At 43.3% G+C, this 25,477-nt stretch overlaps 1 protein-coding gene across 1 annotated transcript; it reads right to left on the minus strand.

Annotated features, from left to right (window-relative positions):
* Window positions 1-777: 777 nt before the first annotated feature.
* PLEKHF2 (pleckstrin homology and FYVE domain containing 2) lies at window positions 778-25,477 on the minus strand. Its single transcript, XM_089666668.1, has 2 exons — window positions 25,325-25,477; window positions 778-1,998 (listed from the first exon to the last, which is right to left on the minus strand). The coding sequence occupies exon 2, from the start codon at window positions 1,977-1,979 to the stop codon at window positions 1,230-1,232; it is 750 nt and encodes a 249-aa protein (XP_089522794.1). The 5' UTR covers window positions 1,980-1,998; window positions 25,325-25,477; the 3' UTR covers window positions 778-1,229.

Below are 25,477 nucleotides of genomic sequence, written 5' to 3' on the forward strand. Positions count from 1 at the left end.
GTTTAATGGAAAACTATTGTTGCTATAGTTTTAGAGACTATAGGTCCACCATATAAAAATGGTCAAGAGCTGAATGTGTGTGGGCTGAAAACCACAATTTGTGACATGCCTATACATTAGTGTGCTTAGCGGTCAGCAATCACGCTTCATTCATTGTACTACTATCTACTGCTGGAAGAATCACTTGTGACTTGTATAAGTTGCTGCCTTTCCTATGACCAAAAAAATGACAAATAAAATCTCAGCTGGCTTACTGTACATCATTTTGCCAGAAGAAACATGCCCTCCAGTTACAGGGGCCTGAAGACAACATTTCCTAAGTGCTTTGGTTCTCATATCAGGCTTGACAAAACCCCAGGAGCAAATAATTTTTTTCTGCTGTCAAATCCTCCCCAGCTCTTAAGACTAGGCTGGCTGCAGAATTCCACTGTAGTTTACACATCCTTGCCAATATACAGATTTATGATCCAAAAGGATTTTGAAGGAACTGAAAACAAATAGCACAAGGGATGAAAAGAAGCATGCTCCGAATCTCAAAGACCTTGGAGTAGTTTTTATGATAACATATGACTCGGCTCATGATTTATGAGAACATATGACTCGGCTCATGAATACTTCTAATACTGGGTAGGGGGACATCTTAAAATGCATCCATTACAAATATGAATTAGGAAGATAATACAGTGCGGACAAGTCCTGAGTTTTAAAATACAAAGCTTATTGTTCAGATAAAAAGACATTTCAAAAAAAGAAAAAAAAAGGCTTTTAAAAAAGGTCTATAAATGAATGTATTTTATTCTTGTATAAGGTGTCTGACTATGCACCAACAGCGGGAAGTCACTTCTTAGCACTAATAAGGCACCTCAGATCAATGACTGTATTCTGTCACTGTTCTGATTTATAAAACCACAACAAATAGAAAATCTCAGAAAAAACACATTTCTTAGACTGTGATAAACAAGAAAATCTACCTGTACAAGCTTGAGAAAAAGACAGTAAAAGCTTTACAGGTTTATAAAGTACTCCCTGAAAGAACCAGAACACGATTGTTATATCAAGGCACGTGTAGTTAAATATTCTCAGGCAAGAAGGTAATCAATAGCTCAGGGGTTGCACAGCATGTTGTGTGTTCACTTTAAACATCCCAGTTAAAAAAGCAGCACAAAATTTCTTTACTCCACCATTTACGCCTACAAATCAATCGTTCCAATGTGTGCTTTTTAAAAGGTTCAGTCACTGCTGTCATCATCGTCGTCGTCATCATCAGACAGGTGATTGGTTGTTTTGGGGGAATTAGACAGGGAGTCTGATCTGGTGGACTGATTGGAAGACAAATCTCCGCTAGACAAACGGTCAAAGCAGAAATCACAAACCCGTACAGCCTTCGAAGACTGGTTCGGCAAAAGGAACCTTTTCTCAGAGCAAGGTCCACAAATTACAAAACCACATTTCCGACAGTGATGTCTCCGGTTAACGGGTGTAAACTTCACTTTCTTACAACGCATGCATGTAGGAGCTTCAGAATCCGGAATCCACACGGCTGCATGTTCATTATTTGGGGTCTTTCCACTTTTGGAAATCAGATCGTAAACACACTTGTTGATATGATTCATCCATTCGGATTTCTCTGTTGCGGTAGCAGCATACACTGCAAACGACTTGTTAGGGGTTTTGATGAGCCACCCATTGCGCAAGTCCCCCTCATCCGGTATGGAGTCTATTGTAACATTTTCAAGAGGGATTATGTTCTGTTTGTTGTATTTCTTCTTTTGAATAACAATATTGCCATACACCAAAATGTCATTGAACAGAAAGAACTGCCGGGCTTTTGGTTTCTTCCTGCAGAGTTTTGTTAACACACCTTCCCCAATGAGAACTCTGCCTTCAATAGCCAGTGGCTGGCCAGCTGTTCCAAAGCAACTTTCCACTACGTTGATACGCTTTGCATTGGCTTCACTGTTTGCTAGACGATCCACCATTTTTTCCCCCTCACCAGATCTAAAATAGTAAAAAACAAAAAAAATAAAAATTTTAAATAAATGAAAGCTCTTACACAGAGGATCTTTTAGAAATATTTTATACAAGATTCCTTCTTTAGAAGCTCCCACCTTATATTAGCCTTCACTAAGCAAACTTGAGTGGCATGGGCAGCACAGTGGCTAAATGGTTAGCACTTCCACCTGGCAGTACTAGGGTCGTTGGTTCGAATCCCAACCACGGCACCACCTGCCTGGAGTTTGCATGTTCTCACTGTGCCTGCGTGGGTTTCCTCCTACACTCCAAAGACATGCTGGTAGGTTAATTGGCTCCTGTCTAAAATTGGCCCTAGTATATGTATGAATGAATGTGAGTTAGGGACCTTAGATTGTACACTCCTTGAGGGTTAGGGACTAATGTGAATGTACAATATATATATGTAAAGCTCTGTGTAAATTGATGGCGCTATACAAGTACCTGTAATAAATAAATAAAATTACGTTCAGCCAGTAACTGCTGAAGGGTTCTTCACCTGAATTGAAGTGAAACCCCCTTATGTCAGCATAGTCCTAACAACCTACACCCAAAAACTTTGTAAGTCTTTGGTAAACCTACCCATATTACACAAACACACACAGATACTGTACAAACATACATACTTCTATACAGCATATCTGCATAAATGAACCAAACAAAAACCTCTTTGCAGACGTACTGTACAATTAATGTTTGAAAACAAAAGTCCCTGTCCAAATTCAGGATGTATTTCGGTGTCCTTTTATCATGCAGCGGTAAATGACCGCTGCTCAGTTCTCCGGCATTCCCGGAGAAGACAGTTCTCCTCTGAATGCCTTTTTATGAAGCGGTGTAGATCAGTTCTCCGAATGAAGAGACGCGCGATCTGCAAACGCTTTCAACGCTGCAAAACGGCTGCTTTCACTATAATTCGCGAGATTACAGTAAGAGATCAGTCAAACACCATTAACTAAGCAGCGGTAAATTATCGCTGCTTTGTTTGCGGTTCCTCCGATTCTCCACCTCGGAGCTGGAGAATCTGGAGGGAGGACACAGATCACCAGTGAAGGGCTGACATCGCTCCTTCACACATTGGCCATCTGTGTGCTGAGATGATCAATGGAGAACATGTTCTCCGCTGATCATCTGTTTCCTAAACCACTAATGATCGGAGATCAGCAAGGATCCTCAGGATCGCCGCTGATCTGTTTCAAAAAAAAAAAAGGACACCTTTACCAGACACCAATTCTCATGGTGTCACCTTCACAAATTCCCCAATACAGAACATTTTTTTCATGCTTGTGATTGTAAAACAACCCATACATTTTACAATAGAAATGAAAGGCAAAACATTTGTGTAAAAAGAATACACACACAAATTTAGTTGTTTTCAAGTATTTAACAAAACATATTCAAGCTATAGTTATATAATGGATATGGGCTGAAAGTACACACTCAGGTTTAATTTGAGGGTCTGTACATCCAAATTGGAGGGTTTAGGAATTACAGCTCTTAAGAGTAGCCATCCCCTTTTTCAAGGGACCAAAAGTAATTGGACAATTGAATATAATCATAAAAAAGTTCATTACTAATATTTTGTTGAGAATCCTTTACTGCAATGACTGCCTGAAGTCTGGAACCCATGGACATTACCAAAAAAAAAAAAAAAAAAAAAAAAAAAAAAAAGAAATTGTACCTGTGTCCAACCATACATACATATATGGCGGGGGGTGATCAGTTCCCAGCACAGCTATAGCACTGATCACACTGTGCCCTCATGCCTAGTGTGATCAGTTCCCAGCACAGCTATAGAACTGATCACACTGTGCCCTCATGCCTAGTGTTTTTTGTAAGGAAAACAGAGGGGCTGGCAAGAACACTAGGGATTTCACACAAAAAAGGAAGCAATGCAAAGAGAACAGAATTTCATAGAAATACTGTACATGCTACAGCAGGCACATATCAGAAATATGAAATGTTGGGTTTACATATTCTTTAAAAAGCAGAACTATACTGTATCTGAGCACCACAAAGCAAATGCATTATTTAATGTATTTTTAAATCTTCAAAGCAAATTCCCCCATCCACCATGTCACCATGCTTTATTTTGCTGGGCAATTACTTTGAAAAAACACCCCCTAGCATTTTTGGCAGATAATTCATATAACAATTATTTCACGGAATCCATCTGCCTTAGCTCAGGCATACAGACAGGAGGGTGTGATTAGCTGGGAACACTCTCCCTCCCCTTCGGAAGACTCCTGGGATGTATGACATCATTTGCCTAGGTATGGAAAGGAGGTATCGGATTAAATGTAAAAAACTGTTTAACACAAGTAAACATGATATATGTTCCTATTTGTTTACCAATTCTAACAGCATAAGGATTCAAAATAGTCAATGTTGAGAGAGTGAAGTTCCACTTTAAGCCAAGTTCTTGTCCTTCAGAGATATTTTATACAAATGATTTTAAAAACTTTGTACAATTCAAGATTTTTTTTTTTATATATAAAAGAGGTGTGTTGCGATGCCTCAAAAGTCTGGCCTTTCTGTAAACCTTTTGTAATGAATACTTTATTTATGATCTACTTTCTTAAAACCTGAAATTCAATAGCGTGCTTTATAAATTAAAATACAAAGAAATTTAGGAACAGTTTTTTGTTTTTTTTAATAAAATATAAAGGTTTCAGTGATCTCGTCTCCATGAGACTGATCTCACAGCTCAGCACTTTCTAGCCAGCAAGTATGCATTATGCAGGAAGTGAAGCAAATCACGATCTTCCTTTTCCATCTCTACCAGAGCAACATCTTAACCACCATACATCTTGTCAGCAAGTGGTTATAACAAGATCATGACTGCAGCTATGGGAGAAAAAAACAAAACAAAAACAAAACAAAACCAAAAAAACAAACAAAAGCCAGCGATCGGATAATAAAAGATATGGCACCCGATGCCTGTTAAAGTACCAAGAAGGGGCACCTCCCCCCTCTGGTCACTGCCTGCCCAGATTCCTGGGCTCTGTTCCTCCAAGGAGCCCAAAGCCTTGGTAAATGGCCAGCATCTTTTCACACGGAGGAGATGGAGGAACAACCATCGGACAAATTCAGCTGGAAGAGACCAATATCACTTCCGTTTTCAGAGCAGTCATTTAGCCAGGAGAAGCAGTGAATTGAACACGATCTGTGCTTGGGTTAGCTGCTTTGGAAGGCAGGGTCACCACGGGTCTGTTGTCTCCATATGGAAAAAAAAAAAAAAAAACAATACGGGGCATACCGGGCACTTTTACCCCCTTCCCTCCCAGGCCATTTTTCAGGTTTCAGCGCTCTCACACTTTGAATGACAATTGCGCGGTCATACAACATTGTACCCAAGCTAAAATTTTATCATTTTCTTCACACAACTAGAGCTTTCTTTTGGTGGTATTTAATCACCGCCGGGGTTTTTATTTTTTGCTAAATTAACAAAAAAGGCAGAAAATTTTGAAAAAAAAGAAATTTCTTTGTTGGTTATAAAAGTTTGCAAATAAATAATCGTTCTTCATAAATTTAGGCCAAGATGTATTCTGCTACATGTCTTTGGTGAAAATAACCCAAATTAAGATTTATTTTTTAGTTTGTAGGAAGGTTATAGAGTTCACAAACTATGGTATAGATCTGAATATTGATCAATCCTGAAGTACTGACAGCCAATCTAATTTCTTGACATCCAAGAATGTCAGAATAGTACAGATATCCACCAAATGACCCCTTTTTGTAAAGTAGACAGTCCAACATATTTCATAAGAGGCATGGAGAGTTTTTTGAAGTTGTATTTTTGTCATAATTTTTTGGAAAATTAGAAAAAAAATTAAAAAAAATTATTTTCACAATTTTTTTTACATACTGTCACCAGTGCAGTACAGCGTCATCATAACTGGCATGGCGGTGATCAGGGACACGGACTGGTGAAAGTATGAGAAAAAAAAATATTTTTTTAAATTATTTTTAATTTATTAAATTTTTTTCTTCTTTTAAAGATTTTTTTCATATTTCACTATGTCCAAAGTAGTACAATGTTACCATAGTAACATTGTACTACTTTGGGGAAGTGATCAGTATTTTTTTTTTTTTTTTAAACACAATTTGCTTATAGCAAAGAATTACTTTGCTATAAGCAAGCATTTACCTGAATGACAGATTCATTCAGGGCTTTTTTTTTTTGTGCTTAGCTGTGATTTGGCCACAGCTAATCACATGACATGTGCATGTGATCGCTGTGACCATTCACAGCTAGACACTAGTATACAATGGATGGCATGAATGAAGCCATCCATTGTATACAACTGTCATGTGACCTGCTGTGATTGGTCACAGTTGGTCACATGGTACCGGCAATGGGGGCCGGTACTCAGATCTGTCATTTGTACCTCAGACACAGCCGGTGACAGATCGCGCAGCTGATCTGCCCGGGAGTACGCCATATGGCGTCCACCCGGAAATCTACAGCATTTTGCCGGCCGCCAAACGGCTATTGGTTAATTGGCTTACGCGAAAGTTATAGGGTCTACAAAATTGCATATTGGAACTTTAAATTTTTTTTTTTTATACTAGTAATGGCGGCAATCAGTGACTTATAGAGGGACTGCGGCAGGCATTCTGACACAGGGTGGGAACTAACTGCCACTGACATCCCCAGTGACACAAATACAGTGATCAGTGCTAATAAAAAGGACTGACACTGTACTAATGACACTAGGCAACAGGTTAACATTTGGGGCGATTAAAGGGTAAACGGTGTATCGTATTATTTTTTACTAGGGGATGTGCGGGTTTTTAAATCTCCATTTGCAAAGAGAAAAACTAGCAGGTCCCTGATCTTGTTTACAATCACAGACCACTCTCCAGTGATCCCTGCTCATGAATTGCTGGCCGGGACCTGGTGATTGACACCTACAGGAGCCAATGACATTTGCCCATTTGGTGAGCATTGCTGCACGCTTTCTAAACAAATGGCTAAGCATGCCTTCTCTGTCTGGGTTGTGTGCGTTCCTAAACAGATGAAAATGCTGCCTAAATGGCAATGCATGCATTTGCTGCAGGTTTCTGAAACACATAGCCTGCATTCAAATCTGCATGTTTGCAAATGCACGTCAAATTGTTAATGACACCCCAATCTTGGTATAACCGTAACTCAAACTCTCCATAACCGTAAAGGTTCTTGAGCCACTTTGGGACATGTGTTGAGTGGAAGGCAGCCCATTCAATATACGCAATGCATGTTTACATGTGAAAAACATGAAAAAATAAAAAAATATTTGCGTTTTCACTACGCTCAGACATGAATGGGATTTTTTAGGTAATGATGTCCAGGCAAAAGATGTGAGGGTATTAAAAAAAACAAAAAAAAAAAAAAAAAACACAAAGCACTGCCTCAAAAGTCTGAAATTTGCTGCAATTAAACTTCTGTACAACTTGCTGTCAATTTTACAGTGAAGTTTATGGGAGTCAGGCAGCTCAAGAATTGCCCAAAATTAGTGCAAGAAGTGTTTTTGTCTCAGTGACTCAAGTCATTCCATTTAAGACAACACCATTAAATCTATGTGTCAGAACTTCACCTGAGATTTTACATATCGCCAAATTCCATAGTGCTGGTCGCACTAGTGTGAACTAGGGCTGAGCAAGCATTTCTAAAAACACTGAGTCTGGCTGCTTTTTATGACAGAGCTGCCAACCCCTTCTCAGTATGCAGTAATGCTGGCTTTGCTTAATCAAAGCCAACAATTCATGTATACAGGGTTGGTCCCAGAAGCAGGGCAGAGACTGGACGGGCTAAGCAACCCATAGACCACGTAGATTGCAGCCAGGTGACAGTTAGATGAAGGGGTTATGTCTGATGAAGGGGTCCTGCGAGACTCTGAAACGTTGCTCTTGATGTAACTATGTGATTGCCTATTAAAGCTGGAGATCCTCAGTGTGCTGGTGACCTTCTTCTCATTTACTTGAATGGATCACAATTAGCAGGCAGTAGCACCCACCAAAAGCAACAGTCTTAATTCCTGCTGCGGCATGTGTACACCTCTGGCTGCTACCTCAGCAGCAAAAGGAAGTAGAGATTGGAGGTGGTAAAAAACTGACTCAACCGCAGGGTTTTACCACGTCCCAACTTTATGCGTTAACGAGCTCTAAGGGTGCTGCTGCTGAATGCAACTAAGGGCTCATTCAAAAGTGCAGCAGGCACTGCTACTCCTCTGAAAAGCAATCCAAGTGTGTTTGACAGGTAGTGAGGAGGCAATATGTTTTCTCACCACCTGATCTAAACCCATGATTGTCATGCAGTGCACACAAATGCAACACGGTAATACGAAAATTAGAGGCTTAAATCAGGTGTGAGGAGGCAACACTGTATTTTCTCAGGTAGAGCACCACTTCTTTAAGGTTACCTACCCGTGGGCTAAACCATGTCCTGTGTCGATGTGTAGCATGCCCAAAGTCTGGAAAGAAGCCCAATGCCACCATAATCTTCCAGTGAGGGGGTTAAGGCAACTAAGGGGCTGTCACAAACTCATCAAGAAAGCCGGACTATGCCTGCCATTCCTAGAAGCTACACTACAGACTCTAGAACTGAAACAGGATCTATGAATGGAGGAGGCAAATTAAGATCTGACCCTTCCATTCAGAGATTCTGTGTCATTCATAGAAGCTGTAGCATGGCTTCTATGAACTGAGCAGCTGGGTGGAAAGGGTGGGTTCTTTCTATGGGAGCCTACAACAGCCACTTAGTTGCATTACCTTCCACAACACCAGAAGAGTTTGGCAGAGGTTGGGCGTCAGTGATGAAGGAAGATTTCAACTAAAAAGAGGAATCTACACAAGGGACACATTCTACTGACCAGGGGTGGACTGACAACTCATGGGGCCCCTGGGCAATAGGGGATCATGGGGCCCCTGTGTCCTTGCCCAAACTCAAAAAAGCCTATGAAAAAGGTACCAGGGGCATCTCATGGGGCCCCCTACTGACCCCGGGCCCTCGGGCAGTGCCAGAGTTTCCAAATGGTCAGTCCGCCCCTGCTACTGACTCAAGCCAGCCATACACTGATTGAAATTGAACTGCTTCAGCAGGGACTGCTGTATAAATCAGCCTGCTCATACATGGATATGCCACTGATCAGTGTATTCTGATGGCAGGGAAATCTCCCTGCTGTCAAAATACAAAAAGGCACAGTGGGAGGATTTTCCCCCATCCACATCGAGTGTGTGGATGGGGAAATAGATTCAGTTTTTTTCATTCAACTCATTGGTTGAATGAAAAAAAATTAAAATAAAAAACAAAAACAAACAAACCACGCAACTCATGTATGGGCTGCCCCAAATTAACGTATGTCCCTTCAGCCGATTGATTTTTAATTTTTAAACAACCCACAATGGTCCTTTTAAAAATGAGTGTCATTTGTTTAGTCATGTGTTTGCTAAATTAAAAAAAAAAAAAAAAAAAGGATTCAGATGTTTGATGTATTTTTTAACTTTCCAGATTTTGTGGAGTACCTCTTGCTTTTTAAGAAAGAAATTCATATTTTACTACACTACTGCACCCTCTTCCATTTTCTTTTGTGCAATATTACCTGGTTTGATCTGACTGGAGTTGATGTAAGAGAAAAGCTAGAGCCTTGCTGCCGGTGCCTTATACAATTATGATCAGGCGTGTTTAGACCTCTTTCTATGGGGTGACCTTGGTTTCTGGTAAGCGGCTTTGTGTTTTGATGTGGTCAAGGAAGAAGCACTTTTCACTGAGGATCATCATTACACTGGTTTTAAAAAAAGCAGAACAGCAGCCAAAGCTATTTTGGCTGTACTGCTCCTGGGGAGCACAGGAGTGCAGTTCATTCTGCACTCCTGTGACCCGTTTTCAGCTTACAACAGGCTGTTGGCCGACGTCATTCAACCGGCCCAGGCTGGGAAAGATCCTGACTTCAGAGCCGGAATCCACCACAGGGTCTGGAGTGGCATCTGCCTTAGCCTCTCAGCGACTAACAGTCACCGCTCTCTACTCACAGTGGGGGTGAGAACTCAGCAGTCATGTGATCACTGCGTTCCCACACTTCGAGCTGGCAGGAGACAGAGTCAGCATCCAACCAATGCAAGTATAATTTGGGTGGGGGGGGGTGGAGGGGGGAAAAAAAAAAAAAAAAAACCTACAAACTTCCCTGGGTTCACATATATGCAGTGCAGTATATCGCATGTGATTCGCAGAGGAACCACACTCCTGTGGAAATCATATGTGATTTGTGTGTGGAGTAATCGGAGCCATACATTTTGTACGGCTCTAATCGCACTGCACCAGAAAGTTGCAGGACCTTTTTTGGGTCCGCACTAGAATCGGATCACATGGGTATTCACACCAATACGATCTGATTCTGCACATCACACCGCGTTAAGTGGACCGCTTTCGGGGTGTTAACTCAACGTACACACCTGCAGCAGTTCGCATGAACAGGGTGAGATTATGATGCGGAATTCGCACAGAAAACGCTGCGAATTCTGCACCGCATAAGTGTGAACCAGGGCTTGAATGTACTTGATTCATTCAGTCACAAAGGGGTTGATATCCCAAAACTGGAGAGTGCAAAATCCGATGCAGCTGTGCATGGTAGCCAATCAGCTTCTAACTACAGCTTGTTCAGTTAAGCTTTGACAAAAAAAAAAAAAAAAAAAAACACTGGAAGCAGATTGGTTTCTATGCAGATCTGCACCAGATTTTGTACTTTCCAGTGTAAGGAATTCAATTGTGTTTGGGCGCTTTTTTCATGTATTTGATATTTGTAATTTAAAAAAAAAAAAAAAAAAAAAGACCAGCGCAACATTCTATGTGTACGATATATACATATCCTTACATTGGCGAGTGCTGCAGTTCCAATTCATATATATATATATATATATGTTATGCTGAATGTCATTTTTCCATACACCGATTAGTCTCTCTTGCTTTTGACCACTAATTTCACCATTTTGGACACAAAGTACAGATTATTTGATTTCACTCATAGCAACCTGTTAGGTTATAGTAAGCATCTGTTTCTTTTAACCACTTGGATAAACAAGGGCGAATGTCTGCCGTCACACGCAACTATACAAAATATTTGAACAGCCAACCACTTAGAGCATGAAGAGCAATAAACCAGAACAGGTGTCCCAGGAAAACCAAGAGGTAACATAAGCTCTCTGAGAATAGCTGACTGACTGCCCAAAGCATACGTTACATTGTAAACCTTTTATAAACAGCCAGACCTGTTCAAATGTATGCAGCACACATTCAGACTGGGGTGGTGGATTACACATTTGGTTGTCACAAGTGTCCTTCTGTCTCTCCTGATGAGACAATAGGCCTGTCCTCCCGACTACTACGAAACTTCCAGGACCCTGATCCTTACCATCTTCTGCCAACAGGTAGCTGTGATGAGCAACAAGATGGAACTGATCAGTGCCTACTCAATGGGAATTTAAAACAAATTGGATGATTAACGTAGACATCTAGAAAAGATACCCATCTCCCTCAGATGCCCCGCTTCAAACTCATACCTCTCACCCACGCATACAGCCATACTGCCTGATGCTTCCCCCCCCCCTCCCCCTTCCCCCCTCGCTCTCTTTTCAGCAGCAATGAGAAGTAAGCCAAAATCAGAACATAAATGTATACAGTATTTACAAGCCAAAATGCCATGCACAGGGCCCCAGCTCAGTTTCACAGCTTCCCTTAGGGATTTCATCTCATGATTCACACAGCGCAACCTTTGCAATGGTGAAGGAGGCTGGAGGAAGGGAGCCAGTGCATGAACCTGCACCTGTAATGAGCCCCCCCATCAGTGTAAGACAAGAAGTGGACGGTCTAGAGAGGAAACCATAGACGGGACCATGCCAAAAGCGGTTCATCCTTCTCTGGTCCTGCCGTCACGGAATACTGTGGACAGTGCTATGGGGGTAGAGATTTTATCAATGGGAGGTTTATACTGCTTGTAAGCCCTTGGCATGTACTATGGTACTCAATCCCTGAAGCATGTGAAGGGTGGCTGAGTTCACACATACAGTGTGATCAGGTAGACAGTGGGATCATGCAGACCGAACATGGCCAAGGGTTAAATACTTGCCTGGCCTAGGGTACCAGTAATAAGGCCTTTTACTTGCCTAACCCCGAACTCCCCATACTTTCTTATAAACCCTGGCATCCTCATGTACAATGCATAGCCACTGGCCCTGCATTATACTTGATGACATCAGAGGGCTTGCGACTTATGGTGCGCCTTAGAGAAGAGGCTGTGGGAGCCAGTTGCATAGCATGAGTGAGGAATAAGAAGTAAAAGTCCTTGGCACAGGTACACTAGGCACAGACAAGCATTTAAACCGCACAATACAGGGGGAGGGCCACTGCACGGAAGGATGTTTCTTTTCTACCCCTCCCACTCCCAAGTTCAGCTTTATTGTGATTACTTTTTTTTGTTTCATAACTTTATTGAAATTTTCTGCAAAGAATCATATGAACATATAGAAGATGTGATACGAGAATAAAAATCAGCAGATGAAGTATAACAACCAACCCATAAGCAGTGTCATTCATATCACAGGTCCGCCTGGCAGTACTAGGGTCGTTGGTTCGAATCCCAGCCACGGCACCTCCTGCCTGGAGTTTGCATGTTCTCCCTGTGCCTGCGTGAGTTTCCTCCGGGCACTCCGGTTTCCTCCCACACTCCAGAGACATGCTGGTAGGTTAATTGGATCCTGTCTAAATTGGCCCTTGTATATGAATGTGAGTTAAGGACCTTAGATTGTACGCCCCTTGAGGGTTAGGGACTGATGTGAATTTACAATATATATATGTAAAGCGCTGCGTAAATTGACTGCGCTATACAAGTACCTGAAATAAATAAATATCATGTGACCTAACACCATGACCTCCATATCATGTGACCCAATACCATGACCTCCATATCATGTGACCTAACACCATGACCTCCTATTACCGGTCAACTATTCCATAAGCTTTATAGTGTATGGATTTCACAGCTCTAGTTGCAGAAAGCAGTCATGCTGCCTCTAAAACCAGACAAGACTGAGAAAGCTGGTGTCAGCAGTACTCCCCGCTCAGACAATTCTGATTACAACACTTTCTTAAAATATGTCCGTCAACCAACGATGTGACTTGTAACACTGGACATAGTCCAGGAAATTGCAAAAATGTACTACCGATGTGGATAAAATTAGAACCAAGGGAAACTCAAACTTTTATAAACGCTGTGCTGTGACAGAGATTGTGTATAAAATGGAGTTTACCATTTTATTCCCTAACACATACTTTCTGTACAACTTTACAAATAACTGGATAGAAAACCAACAGTGACCTTGTAAGACTCTAGCAAGGAATCCTGGGATTTGTGGAAGTGCAAACTCCGAAAATGAATCTGAGCAAACAAGCTGTCATTCCAGATTCACACCGCAGACCGTGTAAGAGGAGGAACAGATGGAGACCAAGTACAAGAACTATATTTACCATTTCAGATGCCTTAGCAACCAGGTCTACAAAACATGAAGTTAAATAAGTGTTATTACAGGCGGTACTGTTCAATAATCGCAGGGATGTTGAATTTGTATCGCCTGATGCCCAGGACATGTAGTTTTGGGCGTCGGGCAGGTAGCTATTTTCAACATTTAGCCCTGATGGAGGCAAGCAGCACGGCTCACCTGTCAGGTAAAAGCATTCAGACAGCAGTACTGCTGGCAGATTGCTTTCACACAGTCCACCATGGTACCGCCCCCCAATTCACGTGTGAAACCCCCCCCCTCACCAAATCTCCCAGGCTCCGCTTGCCCATCTGTGGGCCTGGGACTGGCTCAGAGGGAGGAGAGCTAACACGCCCACTCCCCTCCACTGACTGTCTTGACCCGGAACTGACGTTTGACGTCACTTCCAGGTCCCCATTCACAGATTCCCGGCCATTGAGGTTGAGAAAGAAAATATGCAGTGTGCTGTACACTGCATTACATTAAGGGGAGCACAGGGGAGACATGCAGGGTCTTTTAGACCCTGGACGTCTCATGAAAGAGAACCTTTTACCAAAAAATTATCACATAAAATGGACATACATTTTTGTCCATGTTATGAAAATAAAAAGCTAAGTGAAAATTGATTTTTTTTTTTTTTTTTAAACTAGTAGAAAGAAAATCTGAGGCCCATACAAAAAGTAAAAGCACGCGCCTACGCATGAAAGGGTTCATTGCGATACATATGTTACATATTGCCGCGCATGCCAGAATGAGTGCAATAATTCTAGCATGAGACATCCTCCGTAACACTATACTTATGACCTAAAGGGCTTTTGTAAGGTTTACCTATAAAAAATATAGGGTACTGAAGTTTGTCGCCATTTCACGAGCACAGGCAAATTCAAGGTTTGACATGTTGGATATCCATTTACTCGGTGCAACCTCATCTTTTATATTTTACAAAAGAATAAGGCAATTTACTGCTTTTTTTGCATCATAAAATTAATTTAAGTGTATTCTTTACTGAAATTTTGCATTTCCTAGACCTTTGCAATATCGTACAACCTAAAAATTGGATCTACCACCATTTTATTCTCTAGGGTCTTTGCCTTCAGAAAATATATGTTTGGGGGTTTTGTGTAATCTTCAAGCCTAAAATGATTTTTTTGAAATGTGTGCAAAAATAGCTCTGGCATAAAAAAGGATAAGCCCAACACTCCCCTTCCCTGACAAGCACCCAATCAGTGCTCATTACACTGCACGGTCTCTCCCCTCCCTGCTAATTCATGGGCGCAATGCTGGAGACAGGAAGGGAAGGGAGGAGGAAACATACAGCGCAATGTTAAAAAAAATTAAACATTTAAGTCACCATAGAGTCCTTTTTGATTTTAAAAGTCCCAGACATTCCTAATATCACCTCCAACTTAAATATGGTTTTGGTTAAAAAAAAAAAATTTTTTCGGGACAAGTAGATTGTCATACGGGACAAGTAGATCAGGACATCGATTTAGTTCCTGGACAAGTAGTTTTTTTTTTTTTTTAATTTCCACAGCCCTGAATAGGCAAGACGTAACACCTCACTAGTTATCCTAAACCAGGTTTTAAAATGTTAATCAAAACATCGAAAATAATTTAGCTTATTATATTACATTATCTGTACATGCAGGCTCAGTCTCCTACAAGGACCTCAAGGTCCCTGCTCCATCAATTCAACTTTTAAGAGCTGTGTGCAATTAATGAGCATACATCTGAGATTTTAGGATGATGCAGGTAGATTTCCTTGTAGAAAAGAAGATCTGGTGCCTGTGGGCTCCAAATAAAACAGAGCTGCATTTTTATGCACAGGGCCATGCAGAACATAGATGGCAGCAAAAATCACACCTTACACCCCCCCTCCCCCATTTTTCAACACCAAAAATATCTAAAACATCTGTCTCAGGCATTTCTGTTAATAGGATGACAGTGCTGTCCATCACCCGCATGCAGCAGTGGATTTGTCACCTTGTGCATGCTCCTGCCATGGAGTACAAGTGGAAAGGCCAACATATACAGACTCAGAAAATTCTTAGCACCATTCACCATTCCTCTAAAGTGAGAAATCTGCAGCTGCCTCTTCGGACTGCCAAGTGTGTGGTCCTGAGACATGTCTGCTTAATGCTCTACACTACCACACAGATTGCACATTTTGAATCAAAAGTTGGCTTGGCAGGTATAAATTGTGGTGCTGTAAATGAAAAATCCTCTATTCTACACATATTCTGAGAATATAAAGTGATATTAGGAGGAAATTAAAAAAAAAATAAAATTACTTGTTATACTTACCTGTTCTGTGCCAAACCACTCTTCTGAGGTGCTCTACTGGCGCTCCTGGTCCTTCCCTCCTTCCCCCAGAGTAAGCAGCTTGCTATTGGGGCGCCCAAGCAGGCTCGCTCCCAAGCTTCTGCTCTGCGTGTCCATTCACACACAGGGCCATGGCTCAGCACATCTCTCTCTCCTTATCGGCTCACTGGCTGTAACTGACAGCAGCGGGAGTCAATAGCTTGCACTGCTGTCTCTGCCAATGAGGACAGAGAGTTCAACCTCTTTCCTCCCCCCAACCCTGAAACAGCAGGCAGGGGTCAGCTGCTGTCACATTTAAAGTTGGCATGGACAACCACGTAATTCATGCACAGGTATCTGACTGAATGAACCACAAGTCCTGTCTGCCACTGGACTAAGAGTGCAGTGATCATTGCAGGCTTAGTTCAATGAATCTAATGCCGACTGACCCTGTACAGAGATACAGGCAGAGAGCTGGAGGAAGCCTAACATTGCACCTGTGGTACACTGATCAGGGGATGCAATGTTTTGCAGGATCCTGTAAAAATAAAATGAAATAAAAATGCAAACCTAGAATTAGGCAGTAAGGCACTATATGCAACGTAATTCTACATTGACCCCAAATCACAAAACAGCACTGATACCAGGGAGCTACTTCAAAATTATAATCCCCCTACTGGAGTTCACCTGCAACACACATTCACTCTAGTAATTCAATGCCTGTATTGCCTACATACATGGACAACATGATAGTTTTCAAATGACAAGGGCATAATTAGGAAGACGGACATCTGATATGAGCTATATATAAAACCAGAGATCACCACATACACACGGCTTGTCCTATGTACACCAGTTGCAAGTTACATTAAAATGCAGTCTGCTTATCCTTTAGACCTTCCCTTGGTTGAAATTTACCTATAGGTAAGCCTAGAATCAAGCTTATTAATTGATACGGTAAATACATGCACCATTTGGGAGATATTTACTCTGGCAGCAACCGGTGACATCACCAGCACATGCGTTTGAAGGAATGGTATACCCGTGTCGTTCCTTCAGAGCCCCGTGCTGTAAAGAGTGACTCCTGTGTGCATGCGCATGAGTGACGTCATCATGGCTCGGCCATTCATACAGCCGAAGCCCACGTGCCCAGAAGAAAGACCGAGTGAAGATGAAGGCATACAGGGGTGACAGCGCACCGCTGAAGGCCTTCATTTTTCAGTAAGTATGCAGTGCATACTAACACACTGACTTAAACTGCCCAGGGCCCCATTTTTTCCCCTCCCTGCAGTGTAAGATAGCTTTAAACATTGAGAAAGATATACTTACCTTACACCTTGGTCTCCTGGGCCAGGGAGACTTTGTGAGATTTGGATTGTCTGCTTTTTGATCAGATCAGGACTACTGTTAAGTGTCCCTCAACAAGGTGTAAAGCAGTGTACCAAGATGTAATATTCTGTAAACTTCACTTTAGTGAAATAATTTAAAAAAAATTGTAACTGCATTTTACCATGTGGTGACAAAGATAGGTCAACCTTACAATTTAAAGATGTACCCTATACTTTAATGAAATTTACTTTGCTAAAGCACAATGTATTATAAACAACTGCCATTTTCAATGCAAAAAGTTTGACGTTTAGGTTATATGCTTTGTTTTCTTACTTGAAGAGTTAGTTCATCTTTCCCGCATTTTTCCACAAAACTTTACATTCCAGGATCTCCGCACATTACCACTTCCTCTCCATGTGTAGACCATGAGTTGCCTGTCAGTGAAAACTCATCAGTTCTGGACTCCCCTCTGGACCTTAGAAGTGCCAGTGGTCACGTCAGCTTGTTCAAAATGGTGTGTATGCACAGTGTGCTCCCTATCAGTGGCTTCACCAATGTTGCTAGACAGGAGACTTTGACGTGCATAGTTTGTACACATATCCAACGACAGGCACGAGTACCAGAGCATTTTTGCATGGCATAATGTGCTGAGGATCCTGTACTGCAGATGGGGGTCCTTTTTTTCTTCCTCCTGGGAAGGCCAAGTCACCAGTGCCTGTCAGGAAGATCTTGGGTGTAAATCTTTGGGGAGTTTTTTTTTTTCTTTATTGCAATTGGTTACTGGTTAGTACATTTATGGGAGCACACAATGGGCGGTTAGGGTCAGCCACCCAAAAGAGGAAAGCCGTGGTAGCAAATATGGAACCGACCAAAGAGGAAAGTGAGATAGAAGGCCTCATGCACAATGGAAAATTTTTTCTGGTGGCAGCACCGCATTCAGTGCTTCGATGTTTATTTATTTCAATGGCAAGTACTCTGGCTAATGAAATGAATAAACGCCCAAGAACTAGCGTTCAGACGTATTTTTGCCACGTTTAGCTGTTTTGGCCAAGATGTTCCTCTCCTAAACACGATTCTTCTGCATTCAGGAGTTGGAAGTTTCACTGACCCTAAACTCTGCTGCAAGTCTACGTATGCATGGACACATAGGATTTTATGGAGCGGAGTTCAGGACTTTGGCAAAAAAAAAAACGCCAAAAGCTCTTGAACTCATGTTTATGAGCAACAGTGTGCATGAGGACTAAAAGAGAGAGAAGCAGAATCCACTGCTGAAAAACAGTTTAAATTCACTAACTGTTGCAGACCGACCCTGGTGGGAGTATTCGCTTACACCAAGGCAGCTTATTAGTATTAAAGGATCTTTGGAGAATATATCCCCAAACCCTCTCCTTACCCATCAAACGCTGCCAGCTTCAACCACCAATCGAGGAGCATGCACTGTAGAAGTCACATGACCTCTTGCATCAGAGGTACATGGCCCCTCATCCCATTAATAGCAAAGTGGGCAGCACAGTGGCAAATGGTTAGCACTTCCGCCTGGCAGTACTAGGGTCGTTGGTTCAAATCCCAGCCACGGCACCACCTGCCTGGAGTTTGCATGTTCTCCCTGTGCTTGCATGGGATTCCTCCGGGAACTCCGGTTTCCTCACACACTCCAAAGACATTCTGGTAGGTTAATTGGCTCCTGTCTAAATTGTCCCCAGTATGTATGTTTGTATGAATGTAAGTTAGGGACCTTAGATTGTACACCCCTTGAGGGTTAGGGAATGTACAATATATATGTACATTCCCTAAAAAAGTGCATGCACAACCTTGTCCTGCCTACATCAGCTGTACATACAACCCCTTTTCTCCTTTGAAGAAGTGGCACATGCATGCCCTGTCCTGGGTTGAAGCGTGCGCACCTAAAGCCTAGTACACACGGTGAGAATGTCAGAGGAATGATCATCTTTTTCTTTTGCATGCTAGTCTTGTACCGAAAATTAATAGGTTACAAAAATGCTCATCCAACTTCAGAAGTGACTTAATGTATTGGATGCACAGTTGCTTGATTTTATACAGACAAATACTGTACTGATTAAATGAAAATAGTTTGTTCCATTATCATACGAGAAATATTTTCCAGCTTGTCCCTTGTAATATTTTTACATGAGCGGTCATGATCGGCTCTCAAAAGCGGTGTACGAATGGATAGGTTATCGGACGATCACTCCAAAAAGCGGCAAGAGCTCTTCTGCACTCTTACCTCAATTTAAAACATAGACCACCAGCCCCCAAATAAATTATAGTACTCAATAGATGTGGTTACATTACAGTCACGTGACCCCCCACAGTGATGAAGTGTGCTTGAAGCACACTGACCGGCATGTCATGACAGCTCTCAATCAAGGCTTTTGACTGGGACAAGCCCCTGATCATGTGACCACTGTGAGCCACTAGAATTTCTAGATGAACCTTCTGCACACTGCTATATACCCTTTATATCAAACTTTGCAGTTTACACATATTGCAATACATGTTTAACCCCTTGCCTACCGGCACTTCACCTCCTTCCTGCCCAGGCCAGTTTTCAGCTCTCACACTTTGAATGACATTTGCGTGATCATGCATCACTGTACCCATATGGAATTTTTATCATTTTTTTGAGACAGATAGAGCTTTCTTTCGGTGATATTTAATCACCTCTGGGTTTTTTTATTTTTTGATAAACCAAAAACCTGAACATTTTGAAAAAAAAAAAAAAGTTTTCTTCTTAGTTTCATTTTGGTTATAAAATTTTGGAAAGGAGTAATTTTTCTCCTTCACTGATGTGCGCTAATGAGGCTGCAGTGATGGACACTGATGAGGAGGCACTGATAGGCATCACTGGTGGGCATTCACAGACATCACTGAGGCACTGAAAGGCAGTACTCATATGACACTGATGGGCAGCACTGACAGGTGGCTCAGATGGGCACTGATATGTGGCATTGATATGCACTGGTAGGCACTGATATGTGGCACTTATGGGCCTGCACTGATCATCAGGGCACAGATCATCAGTGCCCTGATGATCAGTGTAGATGTCCCCTCTGAGGAATGCCAATTACTGGCTCTCCTCATGAGCGGTCAGTGTGACAGCTCGTGAGGAGAGAAATGCCGATAACCAGCATTTCCTTATTTACATTTGATCATCTGTGATTGGACACAGCTAATCACGACAGAGCCAAAGTCATCGGCTCTTTCCGCTGATCAGTGATCCACTGTGTCCCAGGGACACAGCACACCACCGATCGCCCCCAGAGGCAAGCGCGCACGGTTCGAGTGGGAGGACGTCATATGACGTCCTCCCAGAACGAGAGAACCACCTTGCGCCTGTCATTTCCTTACATGGCGGGCGGGAGACGGAGACGGTTAAGCTGGCCAACTGCATCAAAGTAATCCCACTATGGCCAGTCCTACTCTGCAAATGCTACTGTGGACACCATGCCAACATGGAGCAAACAGACAAAGTGAGGGACAGTTACTGGGTTCAGTTCTGGACACTGACCTGCAATGCAATAGAAATAAGATACGCCTGTGCTCCGATCCCAATAGCTTGTAGATACATATAATGTATCAGGTGCCTCCTAATAAATTAAACACATGTACAAGCTATTGGGATTTGAGCACAGCTGTATCTTATTCCACTGTGAAGGCCACACAGCCCCCCAATAAGCAAGGGTCTGTTCAAACCTATGCAGGTGTGACAGTGCATGTGCGTTTTTGCATGCTGTGTTTAGGGCAGCCCATTCATTTCAATGGTCTTCTCTATGCACAAAAGCAGTGCGTTTTTAATTGTGCCGCCCCAAAACTCAAGGCACTTTATAACCATCTACTTTGGCACATGAATGTTCGTTAGCTGAATTGGGGTAGCATTAAGACTCAAGCTTGCTTCACACCAGAGATGCAGTCCAGTAGTAATGTCCACTTTGCAACTTTTACCTACAAGTAGTAAGACTCATCTGTAGGTACAGTGATGTCCTAAATGTGCATTGTTTAGGTAGGAGATCTTCCAGTGAGTAGCAGGCATTGATGTCACTGGCGCATGCACACTGCGCTCTCAATTGACAGCACACTCAAGTATGCTGTCCACAGAGCACTGTGCTGTGATCATTACTCCCACATGCATATGCAGGGGTGATACCATCATGGTTCGGCCATTCAAATGCCTGGAGGCCATGAACCTGGACAGAAGAGCGGGTGAAGATAGAAGCGCACCGCTGGACAAATCTGTTCTATAGGTACGTCAGACATGTTGTACATACAAGCACATGATGGCTTAAACCTGCAGGGGGACCCCCTTTTTTCTCCTTGTCAAAGCAGAATTACACTGCACCTCAATACCACAAACCAAAAACACGGTTTTATCAAAATGTTACTAAACCCAGGACCCTGCATTCACTATATCTGGTCTCCCTCAGTACACAGAACAGGGAAATGCAATTATTTTAGCAAACAAACTGCTAACTACCTATTCTAATCAGCAGTATATAGCAGTCTTGTGACATACCAGCCCGTGCCCCCCCTCCCCATCCTCTCCATCACTACTAGCAACGCCACCATCATTCCCACCCCACATGCCAAAGTCCTGGGTGTCACCCTGGACTCAAACCTTTCCTTCCTACCTCATGTCCAATCACTATCAAACTCATGCAGGCTCCACCTTCGCAACATCTCCAAGATATGTACATTCCTTACCCCAGACACTACTAAACAACTCGTACACTCCCTCATCATCTCACGCCTGGACTACAGCAACTCCCTCCTCACTGGCCTACCCAAACAAACGCTATCCCCACTCCATTCTATCCTGAACTCAGCAGCGAGACTCATCCACCTCACCAACCGCTCCACATTCGCCACCCCCCTCTGCCAATCCCTTCACTGGCTCCCGATTGCCCAGCGCATCAAATTCAAATTACTAACTCTGACCTACAAAGCCACTCACAACGCCGCCCCAAACTACCTAATCTACCTGATACCCAAATACTACCCTACCCGTGCCCTCCACTCCTCACAGGACCTCCTACTCTCTAGCTCCCGGGTCTCCTCCTCCCACATCTGACTGCAGGACTTCTCCAGGACTTCTCCCATCCTCTGGAACTCCCTACCCCAATCCATCAGACTGTCACCTACCCTCCTCACCTTCAGGCGCACCCTGAAAACCTATCTCTTCAGGGAAGCCTACCCCACCCTCACCTTACAACTAATCTCCTCCACTTCTCCCACCACTCCATCCCCCACAGCCACTTCCTCCTGTACCACTTTCCCCTCCCTCCTAGATTGTAAGCTCGAAAGAGCAGGGCCCTCGAACCCCTCGTGTATTGTATTGTTACCGTTTTGTCTCATGTTCTGTCCCCCTTGCTATTGCACAGCGCTGAGCAAACCCTTTGACGCTACAGAAATACTGTATAATAATAATAATAATAATAATAATATCAGTGTCCAGCAGAGAACATGTTAAAGCTTGTAGGAGGAGTTCTCAATCTGCTGTAGGGGAATACAGGACCCCTGACCTCTGTCTGGACAGTGCTGATTGACCCTGTGCTGATCACATGCACTCTCCCAAGAAAGAACAAAAAAAAAAAAACAAAAAACCTCTCTACCAATACACACCAAACTGAGCATGTGCAGTGTCTCCACATGATAGGTCTTATCAGGAGATAAAAGGGCGACACTGGAAAAAGAAGGATCAGAGAAGTCAGGATCAAACAGCATTTCTTTTACACAATGCAGATAGTACACCCCATAGGTTCCACAGTGAGTATAACAAGCATTCTTTACTGCATATACAGACTGATTTTACTGTTGTGGGTTTAGTAACATTTTAATTTAGAATATTCAAAGAACACGTCCCCATTTAGGTCTCCATAGTTTTATTTGCTGAGAAATCACTTAGAAACCCCCCCCCCCTTGATATTTCTGGCAGTGGCCATCCTGACTAAGGGCAGAGATTTCATGTAGAATTTAATTCCAGGACTCCATCTACCCTTAGCTCAGGCATGCAGACAGGAGGGTGTGCGTAGCTGGGAAAGCCCCTCCTCCCCTCCTGAAGACTCCTGGGATGTATGACAATTTGCCTAGGCAAGAAACCAGGAAGTAACTGAAGAAATGCAAAACAAAGTTTAAAATGAGTAAATATGCTATACTTTCCTATTTACTAATTATAGCAGCATAAGGATTCAAACTAGTCAATGTTGAGTGAGAAAGTGAAGTTCCGTTTTAAAGTGGAACTGCACTGCATCTGAGCACCACAAACTAAAAATGCTATTTAATTCATTGTTAATATTCAAAGCAAACTTCCTCATCCATCCACATTTCCAAGCTTTATTTTGCCGAGAAATCATTTTGAAAAATACCCCCTGGGATTTCTGGCTGTGGCCATCTTGAGTAAGGGCAGAGGATTCATGTAGGATTTACTTCCTGGAACCTATCTGCCCTTAAATAAGGCATTGGCTGAGCTGTGAACCCTCCCTGCCCTCCTGAAGACTGCTGGGATGTATGACATTTGTCTAGGCATGGAAACCAGGAAGTAACTGAAGAAATGTAAAGGAAAAAAAAAAAAAAAGTTTCAAACCAATAAATATGATATACTTTTCTATCTACAAATGTTAGAAGCAGAAGGATTAAAAATAATCCAAGTTGATTGAGAGAGTGAAGTTCTGCTTTAAAGCGGAGTTCCACCTAAAAGAAAAAAAAATTTAAAGTCAGCAGCTACAAAAACTGTAGCTGCTGACTTTTAAAATACAGACACTTACCTGTCCCTCGGTCCTGCGGTGTCCTCACCACTGCTGGTTTCACCGGTCGTCTTCTCTCCCTGGCGCCGGCATCTTTAGTGTGGGCACCCGGCTGTGACAGCTTGCAGCTTCACAGCTGGGTGCGCGCTGCGCTTTGTGAATGGTCCCTTAGTCTTCTGGGACCTGTCACGTGTCTCAGAAGACTACGTGGGGGGATGGGGGAGTTTGGAGGACAACTTCCTATAGCAGAAGTGGGAGCGGGTACCTGTCAAATTGTGGTACCCGCTCCCCAAATGGTGCCAATCCTTAATGGGGAGCGGGGGACAGAGGCTTAGAGCAGAACTTCTCCTTTTGGGTGGAGCTCCGCTTTAATCTACATTATTAATTAACAGTGTTTTCCATGGATTCCAATGGCATAGTTAGCACCAGTGCAGCGTGTTCCAGTGCAGTCGACAAAAGAAAACATGCTGTAGTTTTTCAGTATGGAAGGCATCTGGAACGTGGCAAACGCATCAAAAATGCACGTCATGAAATAAAATGAAGAAAAAAAAATTGGGGGAACAAATCAGCATCCCTACAATTGTCATCTCGCGGAGTACTTGTCCCCGGTGTGTGCACAGATGTGTTACAAGGTTGGGGTACAGAGACAGCTCATCTGTACCTACACCTGGCTCCCCCATATCTATCCACACACGGGGGGCTTCCTGCACGACGACTGATGCCGGGGAAGTCACAAAACGTCCCTGTCTCCGAACATGCGCAATAAACCACCAGATGTGCTTAGCGGGCTCAGGCAGGACCCAGGGCTGGCCGCCGGCCTCAGGCAGGACCCAGGGCTGGCCGCCGGCCTCAGGCAGGACCCAGGGCTGGCCGCCGGCCTCAGGCAGGACCCAGGGCTGGCCGCCGGCCCCTGGGGACATCTGTATGTGCGCCATAATGCTGGCACCCAAGGGAGGGAGGCTGAGCCCCCTGGGAGGCGGAGTTCACTCTATCGGCATATATAAGGAACGCGCTCTCTTTTCCTCCATTGTAGGAACACAACATTTAGCGCAAGCTCCCACAACGCACTAATATGAACCTCCCCCAATACCCACATATAGGGCTGCCATGAGGGGGCGCTAGGGAGGTAACATGACATGTTATGAGGCCCTGCACACCACACACATCCCATCATCTCTGGCTCTCCTCACTACATCCAGAATGTTCTCTGTAGTCACCTGGACAACTTCTGTCCTATGGGGACTGGTCCTGGAATATAAACATCCACAGGGACTACTCCCGGATCAGGGACAGTCCTAGTACCCACCCGGGGTTCCCCTCTCTGAACTCCATCATGGCGGCGGCGGCGATGCCAATGGGAGGAAAGTTTCCCCCTCAGCAGAGTTGTAGTGAAGTGTACGGAAAGCGCCCCGACTCACCGGAATGTGCGGGGCTCCGCCCAGGGTGTTTCCGGCTCTCCCGGAGCTCTTACACTTCAGCCGCCCCGATCCCGCAGCCTCCGGTTACCGCGGAAGGAAGCGCGGCGATGTGATAAATACAGCGGCCCCGCCCCTCGTCACATGTCGCCAAGC

This window comes from Staurois parvus, unplaced genomic scaffold (genome assembly GCF_062004578.1).
Source record: "Staurois parvus isolate SC_StPar_1 unplaced genomic scaffold, SC_StPar_1.0 ptg000052l, whole genome shotgun sequence".
Classification (NCBI taxonomy): Eukaryota; Metazoa; Chordata; class Amphibia; order Anura; family Ranidae; genus Staurois; species Staurois parvus.

Excerpts from the sequence above, each read along its gene's own strand:
- PLEKHF2 (XM_089666668.1), bottom strand. The coding sequence starts at position 1,979 with ATGGTGGATCGTCTAGCAAACAGTGAAGCCAATGCAAAGCGTATCAAC.